This window comes from Culex pipiens, chromosome 3 (assembly GCF_016801865.2).
Source record: "Culex pipiens pallens isolate TS chromosome 3, TS_CPP_V2, whole genome shotgun sequence".
NCBI classification, from domain to species: Eukaryota; Metazoa; Arthropoda; class Insecta; order Diptera; family Culicidae; genus Culex; species Culex pipiens.
The window spans coordinates 3,667,349-3,682,635 of record NC_068939.1 but is presented as its reverse complement, the minus strand read 5'-3'; the positions used below and the strand labels follow the sequence as shown (position 1 = coordinate 3,682,635).

Here is a 15,287-nt window from a genome sequence, read left to right as displayed (position 1 = left end):
AGTTTATTGGTCCTTTTCAAAAAAAACTCTGGATTTGCAGATTTCAGTAAATATTTCTGAATTTCAGGGAACCCAGTTTAGTGTGCACTAAGCGTGAACAAAATGCTCCAAATTTAGTAATTATGACTAGTTTCAGTTTAATGTGTCTTCTTCAAACTGTCATTCGTCCCCCAACTGTCACTTTGCGAAAAGAAAATTTCGCAGAGAAAGCAGCGGTCCAGTGACCAACAGCGAAAAGGATCCATATTTCCGTAGAAAGAACCGGTCCCCAGACGCACCGTCACCGGCCAGTGCCCCTTGTAGCGTCACTGTAATCCATCCAGTTTCGGTGGCACCGCCGTCGAGGAAGCACCAGCAGGTTTGGCAAAATTTGCGAATTTGATCCGTCGCCGGGTGAAGGAGAAGAAGCAGGGACCAGGACGGGAACCGAGACGGGAGACGACGTGTGACAGGAGGGAAATTTTTCTTTGGTAAGAACCTTGGCTTGGCGCTTGCTGCGATTTTCGCACCAGTGTTTGACATTGAGCTTGAAATTATTGTCAGCGCGCTTTGTTTACATTGTGCTAATTGATTTACTCATTGCCGGAAGTGTTCTGACTCAGCGGGATTTTTTCGTTCGGGTTGAAGCCCTTTCGGTAGTAAACAAAGACGCGTTGGATTAGCGTCTCGTACTCAGGAGCTTCTGTGTCGTTGGCAGGTTGAACCGTTTTCGGGAAATTCGTCAAAATTAGCGCAGAATCGAGAGTGCGTAAAATGTCCCTCAACACGGACTCGCCGGACGCGAAAAAGCCCTGCAAGGGCATCCTCAAGTCGTCCAGCAGCTTCGACAAGCGGGACTCGGCCGTGTCCGTGGCGGCCTCGGCGTAAGTTTAATGAACCTTTCACGAAAACTCGATCAGTTATCCGGGAAATCCCCCCCATTTCAGAAGCCACCGCAAGAGTGCCAAGTTCGACGAGCTGAACGTGCTGCAGACGTACCACCCGCCGGACAAGGACTACGGCCACATGAAGGTCGATGAACCGAAAACGCCGTACAACTACGTCGAGGAGGGGGATGTGGACCAACTCGACGCGGAACTGCTGGCGGAAAAGTGAGTTTTTCACCTTGCGTGCTGATGTCATAATTCATTACTTTTCCCTCCCCCCACCGCAACGCGCGCGTTCTTGGCTGTGACGCGCGATAAAGATAGAACAGCGAAGAATATAGCGCGCCCTTTGGGAGATCGTTACGCGCGCTCGATTTGCTGGCTGATTGCGCGAGCGAATCGAACGTTTTTGTTTTGGCCTTGTTTGTTATGAGAATCCGGTGCGGTACGTGGCACGGGCGCGGGTTAATCCTAGATTAGAGGGAGAGATTGTGGGCAGGTCAGCGCCAGCAGTGATTAATAGTTTTTGCTATTGTTTGAGAATGTTTAGTGTTTTGGGGCAAACTTTGTGAATTTGTTCGGTGGAGAGCACAGTACAAATTTGTTTGAAATTTTGAGGCAAAAATGTTACTAAGGTGATAATTGTAGGTGTGGGCAAAGCAAAAGTATAACATGGATGTGAAAAATGGCATCGAGTCAAGAGCTTGGGACAGTCTGCTTGTCTTCTTAAAGTTTTCTTGTACATGTACACTAGGTTGGTCCAAATCTCCCCGCGGAATCAAAGATTGACCCATCACTAGGTTAAATTCCAAATTTGATCTGATTTTGACCACGGGCAGCCCTTGAAGTTTGTATGAAAAAATCGTTTAAAAAAAAAAAGAAAATTGTTACTGTGCCTCTAGAGAGCGCAATAGTTTTGCAAGTCTTGCCAATTTTCTTATGTAGAACAAGCCTTACCCGACAAACTTCGTTCTGCCTTTTTTCGTTTGTTGACGTTTTTTGCTTTTTTGCTTATTCAGCCTCCTGTGATCAAAATTTGATTTTACGTAACTTTCTCCATACAATTTGCCGATGATCCGGAATCGGTTCCAGAGTGGCCAAAGTGTCAATTAGTTAGCGTATAAACCTTCCTTGGGCTCATACGAACCCAACGCTACAAAGAGCACCTCGATCCGACGCTCCGTATTGAATTGATTCGCGTTCGAACAAAACCGTCGAAATTTTTTATATATATAGAAGATATAGAAGATAGATTACTAATTTCTTTAAATTTTAAATAACTTTTCCAAAGACATCATATTTTTTCCCGGGAAGTTATTAGAATGACAAATAATCATTTGTACTAAACCTCCTAACAACCTTCTCATTTCCGGAAGCTTTAGAACCTCGCAGAAAAACCAATTTCAAATAAGCTGTTTTGAAAAACACTTTCAAATATTGGAAAAGTACATCAATTATTGATGCAATTCTCTACGAAATCGACCGATTTTGACCATCTTTATTTTTTGTATTTTTTTTATTGCTCAAACTTTGTGGGAGCCTTCGCTATGACCAAAGTAGTTATTTTGTGTCATTGGTTCACCCATACAAGTCTCCATAGCAGCTCTTTGGCAGCTGTCCATACAAAAATGGTACGTAAATATTCAAATAGCTGTAACTTTTGAGTGAAATTTCTGATCAATTTGGTGTCTTGGGCAAAGTTGGAGGTATTGTTAAGGACTATTCAAAAAATAACTACACGGAATAAATATAAGTCGATTTTTTTATTAACTTTTTTCCACAAAAACTCAATTTCCAAAAATCCGTATTTTTTTTATTCTCGAGATTTTTTATATGTTTTTGGGGACAAAACCCGCAACTTTTAGGCCATAGTCGACTTTTGCCAAAAATCACATTTTTTTCAAAAAATCATAACTCGGCGGCAGAATGTTGGCCATACTTTTCTAAGAGAAGTATGGCCAACCTTCTGCCGCCGAGTTATTAATTTTTGAAAAAAAATGATTTTTGGCAAAAATCGAAATTTCATACTTAATTTTTTTTACATAATTTATTAAGTAAAATTGAATTTGCAATCGAAAAGTATTTTACAGATTTTCTGATACAGGGCCCGCCCCGTTTTCAAGATATAGTCACTAAAAATTTGATATCAGCGAAATATTTGCGGTTTTTCGATTATTTCAAATAGTGACCATAAATCTATAAAGTCAAGTTCGACCATTTATGAAAATATTTTTTTTTTCAAACAACTTTTTTCAAATGCTAGGCTTGTTTTTTGTAAATTAAAAACGGTTCTCCTCAAAAGCCTAAATGTTTTGCAATTGCCACTTTTCAGACCACAGCTTAGGTCACATTACAAAAAAAATAAAAATGCAGGCATGCATTATTAAATTATTAAATTATTAAATTATTAAATTATTAAATTATTAAATTATTAAATTATTAAATTATTAAATTATTAAATTATTAAATTATTAAATTATTAAATTATTAAATTATTAAATTATTAAATTATTAAATTATTAAATTATTAAATTATTAAATTATTAAATTATTAAATTATTAAATTATTAAATTATTAAATTATTAAATTATTAAATTATTAAATTATTAAATTATTAAATTATTAAATTATTAAATTATTAAATTATTAAATTATTAAATTATTAAATTATTAAATTATTAAATTATTAAATTATTAAATTATTAAATTATTAAATTATTAAATTATTAAATTATTAAATAATTAAATTATTAAATTATTAAATTATTAAATTATTAAATTATTAAATTATTAAATTATTAAATTATTAAATTATTAAATTATTAAATTATTAAATTATTAAATTATTAAATTATTAAATTATTAAATTGCAGGCCAAGTGCGAATGATTCTGATGATATCCCTTCAGTTGACGCTCAGGCGAGGAACATCCTGGAAGGAGCGTAACTAACTACATCCGTAGTTCTGTTAGATCATCCGAATTATCTTGATCAGAACAGTATAGCTCTGGTTCCTTGCGAGTGTCCTATTTTCTTACCTCCACGTTGGCTTGGTTTTCATGATGACCTAGCTGGTGGCCTGTGGAAACGGATCGTAAACCTTTGACCACCGCGGGTCAGAGTCGAGACGGCTAAAAGAAAGGGGCGCGACAATGTGGGAAAGGGAAGTAATTTGTGATTGTAGACGGTATTGTTTTGATTCGCAGTATGTTGAGTCAACTGCTGTGGATGTACCTGAAACATCGCACAACGGGGTTTCTCTTCTCTTCATTCTCAGCTACCACCTATCTCCTATTTTTATTTTGCTCTACTGATTCTCAATTCTTCACTGATTCTTCTGTTTAATATCCATCATTTGATTTTTATTTTACTAACTTCTGATTCTCTTATCTCTCAAAGCTTTTCCACTCTTTTTTACCAATTGATACTGCTGTAACAAACTTTGTTTTGTTTTTCCTTAAAAATATACTTTTCCTTAATGTACTAGTAATATCAAGTCTATTTATCATTCGCCTAATCTTTTTTGATTTTATTGCGAATTTATTTATTTGAATAATTCTTTATCTGTCCTATAAATTATCATTACTATAATCTAAGCTTGTTTTGTATCTATATTTATTATCTATTGTCTAATTTTACATCTAATACATCCAGCTTCTCATTTGTATTCTTTAAAATACGCTCATCATTCTCTTACTATTGATTCTTGATTGTTATAAAATATATTCTCTATTACTGTCTATTGTTTTCAATCTTCACCCTTTTTTCAAACAAGTGAGGTTTGAGCCCTTACTCAATTTATGGAATGGTTGAAGGATTAACACAAATATTACTATTGTATTTTTTTGGTTAACTTTTATAACATGCTTAGGACCAAAAATTGTAACAAAACACCGCGACAAAAGAAAAAGCAACATATAAACACGACTCAACACTAGGAAAGATTTCAGGAGAAAGCAGTACACAGTAAAATAACAACTAGTTTTTGAATTCAAACTAAAAATAAAACAGTTTTTGCTTTAATGAAAGTTGGTAGGCACACTATAAATGGTTAGGCGCTTATACTTACATCAAACCCTACGTAATGTACCACCCCCGGCCGAGTTAAAATGCGTAACCGGAAAAGATGGTGTGCATGCCTGGCACGAACACTCAAAGCGTGTTCTAGCGTGTTGCTCGTACTGACTCAGAGCAAGGGTAAGATGTAGGTGTAAGGGCAGTGCGTGTTCTCCGGGAACCTGGTGCATAAGATCGGTCAAGGCCCGTTCTTACACTGAAAATTGCGAAATTATTAAATTATTAAATTATTAAATTATTTAATTATTAAATTATTAAATTAATAAATTATTAAATTATTAAATTATTAAATTATTAAATTATTAAATTATTAAATTATTAAATTATTAAATTATTAAATTATTAAATTATTAAATTAGTAAATTAGTAAATTATTAAATTATTAAATTATTAAATTATTAAATTATTAAATTATTAAATTATTAAATTATCAAATTATTAAATTATTAAATTATTAAATTATTAAATTATTAAATTATTAAATTATTAAATTATTAAATTATTAAATTATTAAATTATTAAATTATTAAATTATTTAATTATTAAATTATTAAATTATTAAATTATTAAATTATTAAATTATTAAATCATTAAATCATTAAATTATTAAATTATTAAATTATTAAATTATTAAATTATTAAATTATTAAATTTTTAAATTATTAAATTATCAAATTATTAAATTATTAAATTATTAAATTATTAAATTATTAAATTATTAAATTATTAAATTATTAAATTATTAAATTATTAAATTATTAAATTATTAAATTATTAAATTATTAAATTATTAAATTATTAAATTATTAAATTATTAAATTATTAAATTATTAAATTATTAAATTATTAAATTATTAAATTATTAAATTATTAAATTATTAAATTATTAAATTATTAAATTATTAAATTATTAAATTATTAAATTATTAAATTATTAAATTATTAAATTATTAAATTATTAAATTATTAAATTATTAAATTATTAAATTATTACATTATTAAATTATTAAATTATTAATTTATTAATTTATTAAATTATTAAATTGTTAAATTATTAAATTATTAAATTATTAAATTATTAAATTATTAAATTATTAAATTATTAAATTATTAAATTATTAAATTATTAAATTATTAAATTATTAAATTATTAAATTATTAAATTATTAAATTATTAAATTATTAAATTATTAAATTATTAAATTATTAAATTATTACATTATTAAATTATTAAATTATTAAATTATTAAATTATTAAATTATTACATTATTAAATTATTAAATTATTAAATTATTAAATTATAAAATTATTAAATTATTAAATTATTAAATTATTAAATTATTAAATTATTAAATTATTAAATTATTAAATTATGAAATTATTAAATTATTAAATTATTAAATTATTAAATTATTAAATTATTAAATTATTAAACTATTAAATTATTAAATTATTAAATTATTAAATTATTAAATTATTAAATTATTAAATTATTAAATTATTAAATTATTAAATTATTAAATTATTAAATTATTAAATTATTAAATTATTAAATTATTAAATTATTAAATTATTAAATTATTAAATTATTAAATTATTAAATTATTAAATTATTAAATTATTAAATTATTAAATTATTAAATTATTAAATTATTAAATTATTAAATTATTAAATTATTAAATTATTAAATTATTAAATTATTAAATTATTCAATTCAATTCAATACGTTTTTATTTGTGAATAATCAAGTTACAATGAGTTCATTTAGGTACGCAACAGAGTTTTGGTGTTCCTTTCAGCTGTGTTTTACATCGTAATTCAATCGAAAAATTATTACTTATAACTATGGAATAGACAAGAGTAAGAAAAAGTTTTCAAAAAACTTACAGAAAGTGCAATGGGAAAAGGATAGATAGAGAGAAAGCTTAAAACTAGATCACAGACAAAAATAATCAATTATAGATGTGCTTGATCATCAGCTCCCCGAGGGCCAGAAATTGCTCCGCCTTGTTACGGCAGCTCCGAAACCGCGTCATCATCTCCCCCGCGAGAGCAAAGAACTCCGGCAGGGTAAAGAGATCTTCCCCGGTGACTCCTTGCTGGGCCGCATCGCCGCTACCGGCAGCGACCACGCTGGCAAACGAACGCCCCCATCCAGGAGGGATCGCTGGGTTGTCCGCTGGAACCGTACGCTGTCCAACTGCAGGAACGGCTGCGCTCGTACTTCGCTGAGAAGAGTGGGACGCTGCTGCTTTCTTCTTCCTCTTTTCCTGCTCCTCGAGGTAGGCCTTGCGCGCGACGCATCCGCGGTAATTACCGGTATGGTTGCCGTCACAGTTCGCGCACTTTACGCGCGGCTTAGTTTGTTCCGCGTTTTCCCCCAAGTCCGCCTTTCGTGGCAGTGCGCACGCCTCCGAGAGGTGTGACTCACCGCACTTCACGCAGCGGGGCCGGAGGTTGCAGTTCCGCGAGCCGTGGCCGAATTTCTGGCAACGGTGGCATTGCGCTACGTCCGTCGGGTTCTTGGTGTAAAACCGCCAGTTTACCCAAAAACCGTCCAACGTCTTAGTCCGCCGCAGATCTTGGATCTTGACGGTGCCGCGGTCGAAGTACAACAGGTACAGGGTGTGTGTACCTGTGACTGTTGTCTTTCGCGAGAGCACTTTTATCTCCCGTGGCTTTATTCCGGCGTTCGAGAGGTGTCGCTTCAGGTCGGCGATCGGACGGTCTTGGTAACCCTGCAAGACGACCTTAACAGGGGGCTTCTCTGGGTCGTATGTGTAGAAGTTGAAGTTGCTACGCTTCAGTTCTTCAAGCACCAGGTCGAAATCTTTTCTGTTCAGTGTGATCACTTGCACTGCTGACTTACCGATTTTCAGACAATATCCGAGGCCTTCCAGCAACTCGTCAACATCGTCCGCCAACGTGTCCAAAACAAAAATTGGAGGTGGTCTTCGTTCCGTTGGAGAATTGTTCTTTTTTGACGTCGGCACTTTTTTCCGTGCACGACCATCATCATCGTCGTCGTCGTCGGTAGTGCTGCTACCGTCGGTGTTGTTGTTGTTGTTTTCTTCGTCGTCACTCAGCATCTGGAACTCGTTCCTGATGGGAATGTTGGCGGATGTCGATGTGCCACTGGTCGTGGCACCGGAAGTACCTGAACGGGTTCGCACTGGTGATCTTGGAACATATCCGGGATGTAGTAACTTTTTGTCGATTCCTTCTGCGCTCACTCTCCCCTGCGCGATGGCGGTCGACACGGCGTTGGTTTGTTTACCTTTTTGCACACGGCCGGTAGACGAACTTCGCGGGTTTTTCGAGGCCGCACTCGAACTGCCACGGCCACGGCCGGCCCTTGGCATGCTGGTGGAGCAAACTCGCGGCTAATCACGGTAAACTACGGCGAAAAAAATCGAAAAAACGATGGAGCACTGAGCACTTCACTGCTGCTTGCTCTCGTGCGTACACGGAGGTGTTATTAAATTATTAAATTATTAAATTATTAAATTATTAAATTATTAAATTATTAAATTATTAAATTATTAAATTATTAAATTATTAAATTATTAAATTATTAAATTATTAAATTAGTAAATTATTAAATTATTAAATTATTAAATTATTAAATTATTAAATTATTAAATTATTAAATTATTAAATTATTAAATTATTAAATTATTAAATTATTAAATTATTAAATTATTAAATTATTAAATTATTAAATTATTAAATTATTAAATTATTAAATTATTAAATTATTAGATTAAATTATTAGATAATTCCCTAACATCTTAGTTTTTTAATTATTAAAAATTGAATTTAAAATTTTTGAAGATCAGTTTATTTTTAATTTCTAAATTTTGGAATTTTTCTGCCGGAAAATTCACTGATTGTTGTTATGGCCAAGTTGTGGCTTTTCTCTCTGGTCCATTCAATTTTCGACAATTCAATATTCAGGATTGGTCCTGATAAGTAAATTCTGGATTTTAAATATTTTTATAAGGCGTTTGTAATGTTCAGTTGCATTAAAATAAACCAATCAAACTAAAGTATGACCCTTACCTTGACCGTTTTTTTTGCGTTTTTCATATGGAGTTTTGCGTTCCTTCCGAGCTTCGTACCAGCCTTTATAATTTAAAAATTTTCTTTATTTTCCAGACTCCGCGTAGCGGCCAACTCCCGCAGCGATTCCGTCTCCGAAGAGGAGGAACCGTCCTCCGACGAGGAACATGAGGAACTGACAGAGGAGGAGCGAAAACGACGGGGCGAGTTTGAACGGCGCCGGAAAGCGCACTACAACGAGTTCGAAGCCGTCAAGCTGGCCCGGAAGCTGATCGAGGAGGAGGACGAAGATGACGGTGAGGATGGTGGCGGCGGCGTGGACAAGGATAGCAGTATAAACAGCAGCAGCGGTGGCGATCAGCCCCAAAAGATGGAGGTCGAAGACGTGGACGAGGTGGACCGGAAGAATGGCCAGGACCAGGCGGCCACCAGCAGTCAACAGCCAGCCGCAGGTATCGTTTTGCCGGAGGCCGATGAGGTTTAGAACCGTTTTGAGGGGCGCGTGGCTACGAGAGATACGGGAAGGAGTTATTTTCTTTTCTTGTCCCGATGCGCTCTCGTTATTTCTATTTTGTGTAAGCGTATCATAACATAATACATATATTTATACATTTTTGTACACCAATTTACGTAACGCGTACGATTATGTTAGTCGCCCTGATTTAATTGCTTCTTTCTTTTATCTTTTCTTTCTATCTCTTTCTTTACTCTTACTATCTCTAATTGTGTCCGTACTTTGTCCGTCGTCCGTCCGTCCGTCCACTAGTTTCACCGGAAATGTCTCTCGAGCGCGAGCCGAGCGTGGTCCGGGATCGGTTCGAGGTCGTCGTCGTGGACTGCAGCTCCCACCGGGGCAGCATCCACGAGGACACGCGGTCGATCCGGGTCACGCGACGTTCCGTCTACATCTACATCGGGATCACGTTGATCATTCTAACCGTGCTGTTCACCCTCCTGGTTGTCTTTGTGTTCCCCTTCTGATTGTGTTTTCCTTCTTTTTCGTTTGAGTTCACTCTGAGTTCTTCCATTCTGCTAATCTTCCTAACTAAAAAAAAAGGAGAAACTAACAAAACAACACGAGTGAGACTCACCGTCAAATTGATCTTGATCGTCAGCAGGAAACCACTACCGTGACTAGTTTTATAGATTTTAAGTTGTTTAGTGTTACACACGCAAACTCACCTACTATTACTAAATTACACTCACACAGAACACACACTACACAACACACCTTTAGGTTTAGGGAGAAGAAGAAGACGTTTATGGTTTTTGGTGGAGAAAATGTCGAAGAAGGCGCAGCGCCGGAAGGAACTCACCGATCCGAATCCAACAACCCCGAGATAATACGCTTGGATACGACATTAATACAGTCAATATTTTTGTATCTACTAGTAGAAGAGAGAAGAGTGTTGTGTAGGCGTTGGAGCAGCGCTCAAAATTGTTGCAGCGCGATTGTTGTTGTAAAGTTGTGTGAAAAAGTGTTTAGGAAAAAACTAAATTAGATTTCATGTGTTGCCTTTTTTGATTTCAGTTTGCGTTCTCTGGTGATAATCCCGGGCTAGATTGTGAGCAAAAACGTAGATTTTCTTTACTGGATTTATTTTATGGCATAAATTTAGTTATTTCAATAAAACAATATTTTAAACCAACTCCGTGATTGATGTCTTCCTCAAAAAATCAAGATCAGATAACCAAAAAAAGTGTCTAAGTGGTTTAAGGAAGGTCCCCAAGTTGTGGGACACGAAAACGGACTTTTCTTCACCCTTCCTTATCGAGTGTATACGCCGCTTTAAACACAAATAAAAGCTGCGAACCGAAGATTAGCAGTGACGTATTGGAATTTTGATAGCCTGGAACACATCGTCGCCGTCGTGCTAACTTGTCGTACGTGCATTTTGGGCCAAATTGAGTTGAGAACGCCATTTTGTGCAGCTCACAATGCCTCACCTTTTGACCTTCACAGATCCCCAAAATTCGATTTCAATCCTGAGATATTCAACGATATCCGATTACATATGAAAGTAGTTCAATCTTGTCGTGCTATCTTGTCACTCCCTGAAAATTGTTGTAAGTGCGACAATTGGCCAAAGGGATTTCAGGTCAGAACGCGTTTGACGCACGTACAAGCTAGACTACCGTAAACATTTTCAATTATAACTCGGGACTCCGGCAACCAAATTCAACCAAACTTCGGGGCAATGCACAGAATGGTCAACCAAACAAAACGTGTTTGTTATTGTTTACATTGCGTGCTCTCGTTTTTGTTTATTCAAGGTCAAACATTAAAACGCGTTTTTCTCGGAACGTCGAAATGGCGGGTGCGACAAGATAGCACGACGACGTCGACATGAAATCAGTTATCCGCTGATTTTTTACTTCAAATTGACCTAATTCATTTTGCACACTCTAGGCGGGAAGACGTTAATAGTGCACGTGAGACAAAAATGCATTTGTGGACAGTGTAGAAATTAAAAAAAAATTTAAACCTTTATGAAACCATTCTAAATAGTACACCCAAACCAATGATTGCTGCAAAGCGATGTAAACTCAAAGTAATAACATTGATACGCAGCGTTTAAATTTCGCCAAAACCTCAAGAGATGGGAAAAAGGGGATTTTGTGTTCTTGTCAGGTAAGGGTCTGGAAAAGTCGGAAATTTGGTTTGTTGGATCTTAAAAAAAAATTAGAATTTTCAAATTCATTTTACTCAATTAATTAGCTTAAATATTTGAAAAACAATTCCAATTTGATTTTTTTGTGGTTAATATTTTATAATATAATTCCATCGTGTCAAAGTTTTTAATTTCTGTTATCTCTTTTGTGAGATTGAGTAAAATAATAAAAATAAAGTTTGTTTTGTATAGTGGAAAAAAATTATCATTCAACTAAGTCCAAACGTTTATCGTTCTGATTGTAATAAAATCAAAACATCTTAACATTTTGAAAATATTAAAAACAGCATTGCAAAATTATTAAATAAAAATGTTTTGGTTATTACAAATAAGTTTAAAGAATATATTTCTTTGCTGAACTGAGTGGTCAAACTTATAAAAATGGATGTTTCATTGAATAAAATTAAATCACTTCAATCAAAATAAAATTATTATATTATAAAATGCGTTGACTGAATAATAACTGTTATAAAGTTTTAATGATTCCTTGATAAAAAAAATCCTTCATAAAATTGAAAATTGAGTTATGTTAAACGTTTTTTTATTCACTTTTAATTTTCTGATAGAAAAGAGAATATGATGTTAAGCATTTTTTTAAATAAACTTTTACATTTTTTTTATCAAAGACTGATTATTATTTTTTTTTCAGTCGAAATTGATTGCTTTTATTTTTTGAGTTTTTTTTAGAAATGTTTTGTTAAGTTTTTTTTATGAAAGTCTTCAAGAGTTAATGATTTGGAATTAAATTCTGAAATTTTGTTCGATGATCGATATTGGCTTTTTAAATAACATTTTTTTTTCATTTAAAATAATTCCTAGGTTATGAAATTACTTTTATTTAAGGTTTTCGAAAAGTCGGGAATTTTACATTAGATTTAATTGGCCATCCTTTCTAAGTCGTCTTTTAATCTGAAAATATTTTTTTGGTTTGTTGGTCACACAAGATTTATTTTTAAACATTGAAAATCGGATCAATAATTTCCAAGGTACTTTGAAAAACTAATTTTATTGAGATTTCAATTCTCAGCAATCATAATTTGGATCAACAATTTCCCAAAAAATATAGTAAATTTTCTCAGCTTTTCAAATATATATTTTTTCAGAGTTGGACGACGATGTACACTAAAAATTAAAAAAAGAAAAATTTTCTGCAAATTATAACCTCAAAATGTCTTTAACTCGAAAACAGTGCATTTTATCAATAAATCACAATTTGAACTTTTTCCTGCGTTATCAAAATTACTCCTTTTTTAAAAGTCATACTTGGGCAATTAAAACGTCCGTCTACTTTTTTTCCGCTAACTATTTTTCCGAATAATCCGAATCATATCCAACAACTTTGCCGAAGACAGCAAATCGATCAGAAAATCCCTGCTCATGATATAGATTTTTGAATATTTGCATAGCACTTTTCTATGGACAGTCCCTTAATTTGCATGGCATCGATGGACAAAATTTTATTCAAATAAAAAATAAATTTGCGAAAACGTAGGAAATTGCTCAGTTGCATAACTGTAATCATTAAAAAAGAAATTGATTTTGTTTGTGTTTTGCTTCAACTTAAAAACAAAAACTTTTAAAATTCATGAAGAAACAATTGGATTTTTTTTGTTAAATAAACAAAACTGCTCTAGGTCTATTTCAAATAAAAAAAATATATTAAAAATTTTAGACAAACTATTTGATATAGGGGAACTATACCCTTTCTCAGCCTATTTCTATTATCGGCCTATCAGCACTTTGCTAATGAATTACAGTTTTCATAAAGTGTTTTTGACTGTTCCAAAGTAATAAATAACTCAAATAAAAGTGAGCAAGCAACTCACTATTGTTGATACATCTGAAAATGTGATTTAATAGCGGAAAACGGCTTAGAGTGATTAAAATGGGTATATTTCCCCTACTATCGATTTTTATGGGAAGATTTTAAGTCCTATAAATAACTTGATGCAAATTCACAAGATTCTGAAATAAATACAAAAACTTGTTTTTATGATTTATCTGTTCAAACAAAATGAAAATTTAAACATGTGCATCTTTCTATTCTTTCCGAATAAACTTAATCCGTTCAAATCAGAATAATCTATTTTGTGTTCCATTTTTGGCATCTGGAAAGCTTGGAGCTTCTTATCATGTTGCATGCAATTTTTGGATTGTATGCAAGAGCGACGAACCGCCCAAGTTCTCCATACAAATTTTGAATAATGCTGACACAAATTTTGTTGGTCGGTGTAATATTTGAAAATAAAACAAATCGCATTGTTCCAAATCCATTTTGATTTCCCTGATTTATTAGTTGCAATGTGTGAGAAAACAAGTGCAGTCTGTTACTGTCGCTGCAGTATTTTACATGTATACAGAAAGTGGAAGGAAGCAGTCGAACAAAATCAAATCTTATCAGAACCCATCGGACAATGTCTGAAAACAGTAAAAAAGGCTTTTAAATGTTTCCTAATTTCACGCGCTGATTACCTAAAACTTCCGTAGGAAAATAAATTAAATTAAAAACAACACCACAAAACGATATCAAAACAGTTTCACCGGTGGAAGAAAGCAAAAGAAAATACAACGTCTCTCAAAATGATAGTTTGAAACAATAGAAATAACAACAACAACAACAAGCAAATCAAGCAATCCAGCAAAATAAGAAAGAAAGAAAAAAATCTAATAATTATTATTAAAGGAAGAAAAAAAAAACGCTGCATCGTTATAAAACAATGGTTATTTATACATAAGTGAGTCACAAACAAGCAAACTCGTACATATATAAACTAAAACACTAACGCAAAATAAGTAAATAGCAAACTAAAGGAAAACAAAACAATTTAGCATCAAAAAAAGTAACATTTAAGCGAAAGAGTTACGGAAACTTTGAATCAAAAAAAGGAATCTATTTCAAAAAGGTAAACGTTTTGTTCCAAAAGCCAACTACTGCGCGCTAAATGAAGTGAAAATTATTAAAATTGAAGTAAAAAACAAAAAGTGGGGTTAGTTTTGTGTGCCCGCGTAGAAGAGAGAAAAGGATAGCAGGAGGATTTGAAACTTTAGCCCGAGAATCGAGTGTGAATTTTAAATGATAATTTATTTATTACGCAGTTTTTTTTCTAGGTTATCAAAATGCAAGAAACAGCTAATAATTAAGGGTAAAAACATTGATACGTTTTACTTTTAACGCCTATTCAGATGAGTATAGTAGCGGTAGAAGGAGATTTAACTAAACAACAATAGAACGAAGTGAGTGCGTATATATTTTAGGGGTCCTTTTTTTGCTCCGGCGCCAGCTGAAGGTGTTTTGTCACTGGCGTCATCTCCCAAACATGCAGTTATAAAATAAAATAGGCAAATAAAATCCAAAAATAAAATCAAGAAAACAAAATACGCTAAAAACAATTGTGAGATATTAAACTAAAAAGAAGGAAATAAGCCACTCAGCTGGTGAATTTGTAAAATGTAAGAGTTATTTAAAATTACCCCGATTCGGAACTATGATGAACAATAAAAACAAACTCTAAATTGAAAACAAGTAAAATCGTGTTTGTTGAAAAAATGGGAGGAAGGATGTCGATCAAACTTTTTCGATTGCAATGTGCTGTCTACCGAGAGGGAAA

General features: G+C 33.0%; 1 protein-coding gene across 2 annotated transcripts; it reads left to right on the top strand.

The window, feature by feature from the left end:
* The first annotated feature begins 206 nt into the window (after positions 1-206).
* On the top strand, positions 207-14,876 carry LOC120417825 (protein phosphatase inhibitor 2). Of its 2 annotated transcripts, none has more exons than XM_039580039.2 (4): positions 207-470; positions 698-863; positions 927-1,091; positions 9,104-14,876. In XM_039580039.2, exons 2-4 carry the CDS (start codon positions 754-756, stop codon positions 9,489-9,491), a joined length of 663 nt encoding a protein of 220 aa, XP_039435973.1. In that variant the 5' UTR covers positions 207-470; positions 698-753; the 3' UTR covers positions 9,492-14,876. The 2 variants fall into 2 exon arrangements, with proteins under 2 accessions (XP_039435973.1, XP_039435975.1); XM_039580041.2 differs by lacking the exon at positions 207-470 and adding an exon at positions 519-635.
* Positions 14,877-15,287: the final 411 nt, after the last annotated feature.

Excerpts from the sequence above, each read along its gene's own strand:
- LOC120417825 (XM_039580039.2), top strand. The coding sequence starts at position 754 with ATGTCCCTCAACACGGACTCGCCGGACGCGAAAAAGCCCTGCAAGGGC. Across the intron at positions 864-926 it reads GTGTCCGTGGCGGCCTCGGC|AAGCCACCGCAAGAGTGCCA; the intron begins GTAAGTTTAATG and ends CCCCCATTTCAG. Across the intron at positions 1,092-9,103 it reads GCGGAACTGCTGGCGGAAAA|ACTCCGCGTAGCGGCCAACT; the intron begins GTGAGTTTTTCA and ends TTTATTTTCCAG.